The sequence below is a fragment of the Carassius gibelio genome, chromosome A16 (genome assembly GCF_023724105.1).
Source record: "Carassius gibelio isolate Cgi1373 ecotype wild population from Czech Republic chromosome A16, carGib1.2-hapl.c, whole genome shotgun sequence".
Taxonomy (NCBI): domain Eukaryota; kingdom Metazoa; phylum Chordata; class Actinopteri; order Cypriniformes; family Cyprinidae; genus Carassius; species Carassius gibelio.
Window position 1 is genome coordinate 27,320,843 of NC_068386.1, and position 11,047 is coordinate 27,331,889.

The window sequence follows — 11,047 nt, forward strand, 5'->3', positions numbered from 1 at the left end:
TATTTGTTGGATTGTAGGACTATTGGAGAATTGTTTGCTGTCAGCATCGCACAGGATGGACCACCCCCAAATTTTTTTATGCAGTGGTGTTACAACTATATATCCACTGGAGAAATCGATCAGGAAGCGATAACTGAAAATGACATTACAGACCCTGAACTCATGGAACTAATAAAAGAGGTAATTCATTAAAATGTGAAAAAATTGCATTGCGAATCATAATTTAATGTTTAGGTGGCAAATGTTAAAATATCATCATTATTAATTCCATACTTTCGGTCCATAATAATACGTAGTTTCAAAATAACAAAAAGGACCCTTTTTCTTGTAAACTTAATTTAAAGTCTCTTATTTCAGGTGGAAGTTTAAGTGTGGTTTTGTGTGTTTTAAAGATTAATGCAGCTGACAATGCAACCCTGATGGTGTGCACAGACAGGATTTTGTCATGTGGATACACAGGGGCAGTGTCCATACAAAGAAGGGAAGACATTGTGCGGTAGGACATTTCCTTTAATTTTAATTCAAATTCTAGAATTGGCCTTTTATTTATTTATTTATTTATTTTTAACTTTTTGTTACAGCTCTGTAGTTCTGCACGCTACGGTGAGGTTACTTCCCATGCTGCAACAAATCTGCTCTGGAATGAAACTGTATGGGCTCCTCAGCTTGGTCCAGCAAGAAGCGGAGATCTGCAGACAGCTGTTTGTTCCAGGATCTTTTTGCAAGGCAAGCAATTAAAATACCGTCCATTATAAAATCTGCATTGAATAATTTTTAACAAAACTTTTTTATTATTTTTTTTTTAACACTGGATGACTTTCTTCTCTTTTGCAAACTTCAGGTGGATGCCGATTTTCTAGTAAAGTCACTTTCACCAATCTTCAGTGAAAAGGGTACAATGAGGCGTCAGAGAGAGTCCAGAGTGGTCAACTTTTTGCAGGACTTTGTACAGGACATGGAGGATGAAGGTGAATAATTTGTACAAATTAATGTTACCATACTAAATTAGAGAACACTAAAGGCACCAATATACTCACGACAAAGTTTTTTCCCGTTATTCGTTTAGAGGTAAAACGAAGTTCGAAATACACAAGCAGCGATATACCTCCGAACACACCTACCTATTACATAATCGCCACATCAATCAACACAATGTTAAGGAGTAGCAACATTTTACAGTCTTACAGTTACAACCGGCCCTTTGAGGGCAGCCATAATGCTGAAGTGGCCCTCACTGAAAAATTTGTTTGACACCCCCGAGCTATACAGTAGAAACTTAGTAGGATTAGTGGTTATAGTAGTTGTAGTAAACACTTGTGTTAAAAGTAAATTAGTTTCTAATTTTACTTTGTAATAGAAGTAATGTTTTCCTGTTTCATAGCAAACAAGGAGCTATAACTTGATTATCTTATATTGGCAAGTTATGATGCTTTTAATCATCCTTTAAATGAACTTTGCTCACAATGATTTTATATAACTTTTTCAGAAGAGGGCAACAGAGGAGACATGCCTGAAGAGAAGGGTGAAGATGAAGATGTTAAGGCAGAAACACGTATCAATGACATGAACATTAATGTTGGCAGGTTCTGCCAGTGGCTGACAGGACAGGCTCATGTTCCACTAATTCATGCAGACCGTGAAAATTTCAAAATTGTCATGGAATTTGACCATGACTGTCATGTGCGCTATGGTACACATAGTATATGCTATCCTGTGGTTAATTCTTGTTCCCGCTCAGTGACATTCCCAGTTACACACCTGACGACTTATGCAGAGTTCAAAAGTGTTATCTCTCAGGCCATTGTCCATGGGTATGAATTTGGCCGCTGTTAGAAAGGAAGTGAGTTGGAGAATTCACCTTCTCATTGTTCAGGTTTATTCTAAAGACACTTGTCAGGTACAGAAGGTATACAATTATAAAATTGATGTCTGCAAAGTTCCAGAACAATTTTAAAGGGTTAATTCACCCAAAAATTCTGTCATTCATTACTCACCCTCATGTTGTTCCAAACCTGTAAGACTTTATTCATCTTCGGAACACAAATGGAAGACCTTTTTGATGAGATCTGAGAGATTTCTGTCACTCTATAGACCGGGGTGGCCAACCCTGGTCCTGGAGAGCTTCAGTCCTGCAGAGTTTAGCTCCAACCCTCATAAAAACTCACCTGCCTGTAGCTTTCTAGCAACCTTTCAGACCTTGATTATCTTGTTCAGGTGTGTTTGATTAGGGTTGGAGCTGAACTCTGCAGGACTGAGGCTCTCCTGGACCAGGGTTGGCCACCCCTGCTATAGACAGTCAACACAACTACCGCTTTCAAGTCCCAGAAAGGTAGTAAAGACATCATTAACGTAATCCATGTGACTCCAGTGATTAATAAAACCTTAATTTTATGAATCAACTCGAGTACTTTGTGCAAAAAACTATTTACCACTTCATTTGCAAAATATCTCCAACACGCAATAAGTCTATTTTAGTGTCAACTAGGGCTGGGCGATATATCGCATGAAATTGTTATGCGCATCTCGTCAGTAAAGCCGGTTCCTTGATGAGTAGTAAATCGCCATCACCTGCTTTCAGATGGAGCGGCATTTCCTACTCAGAACCGTAGTTCACTGACAAGCTGAGCCATATCACATTAATTATCGCAGGCCGTGATAATTAATGTGAAAGTCTTACGGGTTTGGAGCGACATGAGGGTGAATAATTAACGACAGAATTTTCATGTTTGAGTATGCATTCATAAAACCTTGTAGTTTTTAGTAGTACTTTATTAGCGTTAAGGAGTGTTGTATCAAGTATGCAGTATCAATGCTTTCTTACATTTCTGATACTTTCCATGCATATTTTTGAAATTCAGAAGCATTTCAAATACATGAATTACAAATCGTTACCTGTTAAATTTATTGAAATTGTGCAATAAAAAAAATGTTAAAAGAAAAAAAAGTGTTTGCAATATTTCAAATATACATTACAAAACTGTTGTTCAAACACAGACAAACTAAAAGACTGCTAAGGCAAAATTCCTTAGCATGTATGTGATCGTTAACTAGAGGACCTAAACGAGGCAACGTGTTTGCAATGATTGGAACATCAGACCTGAAGAGGTTAACTGTGTGTCTGCAGCCGTTTTATGTGTTGATAGCAGAGAATGTATAGCTGCTCATCATCAATGTTTGGATCAGCTTGATCAACCAAAGATTGGAGTTCCGTCATCTCCTCTTCAGTCAGAGGGCACTCGTATTCAGGCACTATAACACCAGTTTCTGAGTCAGGGCCATCAAAGTCAACAGCGGTGTCCCAGTCAATGTCTGGCTCTTGAAGGTCCTATGAATGCATCAAGGCAAGCTGTTAGTAAATCTGGTCCCAAGTCTTATAAATTTTCTTTAGAAAAAAAAAACAAAAAAACACTTACTGCAAAGTTCTCTGAATGTACATTGGTGTTTAGCATCCGAGCAATTTCCCAAATCTGTGTCGGACTCCGGTTTCCCTCAGTACGTAGTGGATGGTGGTTCCAGCCTTCAGTGAATATCTCCAAGTCTCTTTTGAGTCTTGGAAGAATTGCATAATGCACACAGAATATGTCATCTGTACATGAAATGTCCAAGAGGTCATCTTCTTCAAGGGAGTGCAGAAGATTGTAGTACTTCGATGATACTGAGATCCACACATCTCGCCATAATCGTTCTATCCTACAGAGGATTAAAACAAAATTATCTTGAGTACAGTGTAAGAAAACAACATTGTGCCAAAGTCAAGCAGGCAATACATTTCTAATTGGAAAACTATGTTGGTGCATCACATGGTGTAATTGTGTTGTGCCATGTCATACCTGGCTAGCACCCAATCTTGGAAGTGGTAAAACCATATATACTGTGTTTAAAGAACTTAGTGAGATTATGAAAATGTGGCGTTAATAATAGTAGTTTAAAGTAAATATCTGGGTGACAAACAGGTAAAATACAGTTACAGTTTCTGGTTAACAAAAAAGACAATGCATAGGACATTGGCCAGATTTCTCAAGTTCTATTATGCAATTTCTTAGTCATGTGCCAAGATGCGTTAAATGGTTATGAGTATTTTATACTACTTAGTCTTAGAGCATCAAATACATAATTGATATTAGGTTTATTTATTCCACTACTAATACAAGATTGCAGTAAACAAATCTGTTGTATTAACACTTATTTTATGGAGAACAAGACAGGTGAAGACGCATTATTTCAAGGGATAGTTCACCCAAAAATTTTAATTCTGTCATTTACTCACCCTCAAGTTGTTTCAAACCTGTATGAATTTATTTATTCTGCTGAACAAGAAAGCAAAATTTAAAAAAAACTATGCAAGTCAATGGGGTACATCAACCGTTTGGTTGCCCACATTCTTCAAAATATCTTCTTTTGTGTTCAGCAGAAGAAAGAAATTCATACAGGTTTGAAACAACTTGAGGGTGAGTAAATGACAGAATTTAAATTTTTGGGTGAACTATTACTTTAAGGGAAGCAGTACTTAAAGTCAAGCCAAGTCACCTTTATTTATATAGTGCTTTTTACAGATTGTTTCAAAACAGCTTTATGGTGATAACAGGAAATTAATGCAACAAAGACTGAAGTCTTTCAACTCTTTTTTGTTTGTCATGTGTATAACATACCTCACCATAAAGGTACGCTGTTATAAAATATGAGGACGAGTATGAATATCAGGAAAAAACTATGCAAGTTAAGAAATGAATTGTACCTTTGGTTGTGCACACTTTTTCCCGAGATGAAGCTTCCCCGATCAGTGCCACGGACAGTGAACATAAACCGGGCAATGTCCACGTTCTCCACTCCCTGGTCAGCTCTTACCCTGAAATCACAGTAATTATGGTACCAATTAGGCCTAACTGAACTACTTATTTATATTTTTGATGATGGTTCAGTAACTTCTTAGTTTAATAAACACAACCCTCAAGAAGTAGTCAATATCGATAAATTGATAAATGTCATCCAATATAAACCCACAACCAAGGACGATGAGTGTGTACAGTGGGATGAGTGTGTAAACAGAATAATTATTTTGTAATGACATTTTGCTTTTAGGAAACTACGCTCAAGTAAAGTGTCAGATTAATCTACATTTTTCCATGTAAGATGAAGCTCATATTAAACAATTTGAATTTTCCCAGCCTATTTACCTACAGTACATAGATAACACTGTAGCTTTTTAACTTTCTAAAATACACTACCTTGAAGGTAAACCATGCAGGTGAGTTGCCTCAAGGAAGAAGTGAAATGCCGTTGATGCACAGTTATTTGTGGCTGCATTCAAGTACATTATCTACAAAAGAAACATTTTAAACAATTATAGGGCATCAAAGTTAAAACTGATAGGGTTCCTTCTCAGGAAGCATGAGTATGCTCAGCAAGCAAAGCACACTGACCAAGTTCTATTATGAAATTTGTTTGTTGTGTGCCTTTTACTTAAAGGTAAATTATGTAAACTTTGTATGCAGTTTTGTTTATTAACCGGTTGAGTGCCAATGCATCTTGCGGGAACATGATTGTAGCCGGAGCTACTTCTCTCTGTTTATGTCTATAGACTTTCAATGAATTTAAGGTCTGAGCATTACAAGCGTTATATTTAAAAAGTTATGTAAAAATCTTTATTCTTAAGAATGTTTACCAAAGGCACAAAGTCTATGCTGGTATAGCCCGTGTTCAACATGTGGTATTACTAAAATGTTAAAAACCAGCAGCAGCTAGTTACCTTCCTGGAGAAACCATCCACTCCTCCAAATATCACAATGTTGTATCTAGAAAGCAATTGGGCATAAAATATCATATTAAAACAATGTCAATGTGTATTATGAAATCCAAAATGAAGTAGCCATCCAGTACTTTAGATTAATTAACTTCAAATAAACTTGACTTTAATACAAACCTGATTAACTTGTGGTTTGTGTCCACATGTACCAGAGACAAGGGTCCTGGTACAGAGTAAACTCTGCGTACAACACAGCCAAGACTTGACAGCCTTGAGATGATGCCCACAGAATCAACCCTATGCATGGAGGCTGCAATTCTTCTCCACTGAACGCTATGGCCTATTGACTCCAGTCTCCCTCTGACCATCCTGTAGCCAGCGTTTGGTAAATGATTCTTGATTGAAGCAACCAAACCGTCAAGTTCATCATCACTGATGGAACTATACATGTTCCTGACAGAGAGCTCGTACTCTTCCATTCGTCTGAAGACTGTGCTTCTTGAAACACCCATCAGTTTAGCTATGCAAGACACAGGAAGTCGAGTATGGAGCATTTCTTTCAAGCATTGTTCTCCAATCAAAATTTTGGGTCGCCCTGTGGTACCAGCAGCAACTTCCACCGTGAAACATGTGTCTGGATGTTCCAGTTGTGCCTTCACAAGGTCAAAGAGATCTTGCAAAGCCTGGGTGATAGCAGGATGTACTTCTACATGATTGGATAGGGCATGCAGAAGATACAGCTCCTGACGACAAACAAATTCGAAGTAATCCAAATTCAGTGGTGTTGTGTTGAATCCCAGTTCTATTTTATGCAAAAGCCTTTGATAAATGTGATGTCTTAGCTGTTGCAAGACAGAACAAAGTATAGTTAATAATGTCTCATGGTCTCACACACACAAACCACCGTTTAAAACTTATCGAAAAAAAAAATTATCACGAAAATAATGTATGTATTTTTCCCAATTAGCATTCGCAGGTTTGTACGCTAATAATTTTACCAATCAACACATTACTGCATTTCTAAAGCTAGCTACCCCTTTGGTAAAACCGCTAAATGTAAATTTCCAGTTATTTAAATATAACAGTTTTAGCTAAAGGGTAGCTAGCTTTAGCAAATTTCTGGAGGGCAGAAAACTTCTGCTATTAGTTTTACTAACGACAAAAATATAGCTAACTTGCAAAATTACAGTGCATACAGGAAACAAAATCAAAATCATCAAATAATATTACAATGCGATCTCTGAAAGATGATTTGTGACTTACTTGTTCCGACATGATGGTCCATGAAAATCTTTCTTCTCTCAACCTCTCATCTTCTCTTGACTGCACCTGATCGGTGTTGAAAGTGACCAATCAAATGAGTGGAGAACGGAGACATCGAGACATCAGCCACTGGCCCCGCCTCCAAAGTCTCAAATTTCATCTTGATAGCCGAACGAGCGAGAGTGCGTCACAGCCCCGTGCTCGCGAGACAGTATTTGTGCGTGCGAGTGGAGCAGAAACGCGCGCGGATACTTTCTGAGCGCTCGCGGAGCAGAAATGCGCCCGCGCGAGGATGGCATTTTGCGCGCGGATGCTGTTCTTTGCCCTCATATCCTGTGCACGCGCCTAGATTTTATGTGCGCGAGTTTTGAGACTGAATAAACGCCATACCCTTGTTTGTTCTGAACAGTTAAACTGAGCAGCGTTCTTCAGAAAAATCTTTAAGGTCCTGCAGATTCTTCTGTTTTCCAGCATCTTTGCATATTTTAACCCCTTCCAGCAGTGATTATGATTTTGAGATACATCTTATCACACTGAGGACATTTGAGGGACTCAAACACAACTATTTAAAAAGATTCAAACATTCACTGATGCTGCAGAAGGAAAATGGAAGCTTTAGCCTAAGTTCTGCCAGGAAGACTCAATCACTTCGTCATTAATTACCTTCATCATTATCCAATCACGTCTTTATACTCCTGTATAAAAGATCGTACTTACACATGTTTGAGTTCGCAGATGCCAACGCGACAACAACCGCAGATTCCGACGCGATTGTACTTGCTCAAGCTGTTGTGTTTATTCCTCTACTTGCTGTAATTAAGTTCGTGCCCCGCAAACTATCTAGAGTTTGACGTTCCTCTAAGATGCACACGGGATCGTTGGCTTAGCTCCGTGTCGTATGGAAGGCCAAAAGGGTCAAATTCACGTGAATTTTAACGCGTCAACAACACGTTAAATATGTGTATTTCACGCGTAAACAACACGTATTTAACGCGTTAAATACGTGTTGTTTACGTGTTAAAAATCAGCGCGTACTTAACGTGTATTTAACGTGTATTTCACGTGTAAAATACACGTGAAGTACACGTGAAGTACGCGTTAAAAATCAGTTTGAACGGGTCAATGTCATTGGCTGCTGAGGACTTGGGTCAAACCACTTCTGTGAGCTTAGAGGGGTGTACCATTCACAGATAGGCAACCATCATTTAACATGCTATAGATCAGCTTATTCAGCCTTATTATTTTGTCTTTTTTTGTATAGACTATAGAAATAATATAATTTAATTGCAGTTTTATGAAATATTTATTTTTTAATAAATATTAATTAACATTTTGTGGTGATAGTATAATGTTTATAAAAGTTACAGTATTTTGTAATGAAACAGGACTTTTTGTTTAGCTCTTGACTCGCCAAAATATACTATTTAAATACTGTTGCTTTCTGAGTGCCATACACAAAAATACCAACTCATAACTCCACGAATATAGCAAGGAGAGTCAAAAGTTATAGTCTGAATCTACTGTGACGATCCAAGGGGCTGTAGTATTTTATTTTGCCCAGCAGGTGTCATGGGGTAACACTTTTTGTGTCTTTAGGTTAAGTGCTGTGATGCAGGTGTGGAAAATTGATTGTGATTAACCATGCTGCCTATAAGATGCTGGCTTTCTTACCCTTTGGAGGGAAGGAGATTGGTGCTCGGTCTTTGCTGGTCTTGCTGTTTGGTGGTCAGGCGGACTTTCTCACGCTCTCCAGTCCAAGGCTTGATGTTGTGTTTTTGTATCTTTATATTTTGTTTATGTTTTACCTCAATGTGGTTATGGCTGTTTTCTGATTAAAACACATATTTGTGCAAATTTGATTATGTTGTATGGACTCTCTATTCATGTTGCTACTCCTTGATCCAAGGGGTTGTAACACTACGTTCTGTCAAATGTTTAATAGAGCTCTCCAACTGATTCATGGGTTTAGGTATTATTTACATATGAAAGATCATAATGGATTGTTTTGATTTTGGACTCATTTCAATCTGGAGAATCGGCTGTAAATAATGATATGCCATTTTCACAATCAGAGCATGTTTCATGAAGTTATAAAGGTAAAACCTTTTAAAAAAAAGTTTTTGTTTTGTTTTGTTGTAATTCGATTACGAATATCTTCAAATCTGAATGACAGATTATTGTATAATTGGGCTCATTTTAATCGAGAGAATTTAACACTTTCCACGAGCTATGCATGTTTCATGAAGTTATGAATGGAAACGTAACCTATGTTATTTTGTCAGTTGAATGATTTCATGTGTGTGATAATATCGTAAGTAATATATTTAGATCAAGTGAACAAATTATGATGAATTTGAGCTCCTTTTAATCTGTAGAATTTTGTAAAAAATGACATATGATTTTGCATGATCTAATGTTTCATGAAGTTATTAATAAAAGTGCAAAGGGAAACTAAAGTTATTTGTTGTGCTGTGCCTGTTGGGTTTTATGTGTTATAGCAATATATTTGGATCTCATCCATGGATTACAGTATCTCTGGGCTCATTTTAATTGGGATAATTTTCTGAAAATAATGATCTATGCATGATTCTTGAAGCTATGAATGAACGTGAAGTATCGAGCTGTTTTTCTTTGCAGCCTCAGTGCGCCAGTCTGCTTTCATGTGTCACAGCTCTATGAACGAAATCTTTCGATCTGATCATAGGATCTATGCATGTTTGGTGAAGTTAAGAGGCACAGGACTGAAACCTCTGATTTTTTTTTTCTAAGATATATTACCTAAGTTTTTTTCTATGTGTTATATCTTTATGAAATATATATTTAGATCTAAATGATGTTTTATGGTGAGTTTCGACTGTGTTTAATCTGCAAATAGTGACTTGTCTTTTTTATGATATAGCCTATGCTTTTTTCATGAAGTTATCAGGAAAATTTTTAGATATAAATGACAGATAGTTTTGGGCTCTTTTAATCAGGAGAATATACTCTAAATGCTGGTGCATAATTTTACACTGAAATCTTGTTTTTTGAAGTTACAAGTAAAATGGTGACATCAATAGGGCTATTATTATTATTATATGGGTCTGGGGTTGACTTCTTGTACAAAACTCGCTCTAGTTTATTCAAAGCCTCAAACAATTTCTCAATGGTGCGACTAAAAAAAACTCTGAGGTCGCACCGGTGCAACGAGCCATTTAAGGGGAACCCCTCGAGCCGGGCTTCGATTGTTCAGATGTGGGCCGGGCCTTCCAGTCTGTTTAGACTTCTTCTTACTTTTATATTTTAGACATTCGTCAATTAACGATGAAAAAAAAACTTGCTGCCCTATTGGAAACAACAGGAAACCTTGATGCCACGACTGTAAAGAGTGGCTCAACAGTGTTTTGTGTCCCGCAGCAGCACTGCTGAACAGTTCTGCGTTCAAATAATAGGCTTAAGAAGAAGATATTTTAATTTACTAATAAACTAGTGTTTTCTGAATCTGTATCACAAGAATGAAGTTGCTGTCACGGAACAGAGAGAGAGAGAACCCAGGAGGCGAATGGCAAGTTAATGCTCTTGTAGTAGAAATAAGGCAAAGCCGCAACGGCCAAAAAACAAAGGCAGAGTACAGGGATAATTCCTGGTCAAAACAATGGAGCCTAAAGTGGCTGGTCTGGGAAGCCTGTGATCAGCGAGGGTACAGGTGAGGCAGCGGACCCCTCGTTACTCCTCACGGCAGATAACTGGGGGAGAACAAGACAGGCAACAAACAGTCCATACAAAACTCTCCCAACGACTTGACTAGACTAGACTAGACTAGACTAATGGTCTGTAGAAAAAGCACAAAAACGTCAGAAACATCCAAAGTGGTTAGTAATAATCTAACAGGGAATGGAAAGAGACAGAGCTAGAAATAGAGAGCCTAATGATAGGAGATAGAGAGCAGGTGAGCGGAAGAGAACGAGGAACAGCTGAAGATGATGAGAGTAGAGATAAGTGAGCGCAAAGGAAAAGAAAGAACCAGCAGATGGAGACCGAACTGGGATCATGATAGTTGCA

At 37.7% G+C, this 11,047-nt stretch overlaps 1 protein-coding gene across 1 annotated transcript; it reads right to left on the reverse strand.

The window, feature by feature from the left end:
• Positions 1-3,088: 3,088 nt before the first annotated feature.
• On the reverse strand, positions 3,089-6,628 carry LOC128030120 (uncharacterized). Its single transcript, XM_052617620.1, has 6 exons — positions 5,921-6,628; positions 5,747-5,792; positions 5,226-5,317; positions 4,736-4,846; positions 3,414-3,690; positions 3,089-3,325 (listed from the first exon to the last, which is right to left on the reverse strand). The coding sequence occupies exons 1-6, from the start codon at positions 6,295-6,297 to the stop codon at positions 3,107-3,109; spliced, it is 1,122 nt and encodes a 373-aa protein (XP_052473580.1). The 5' UTR covers positions 6,298-6,628; the 3' UTR covers positions 3,089-3,106.
• Positions 6,629-11,047: the final 4,419 nt, after the last annotated feature.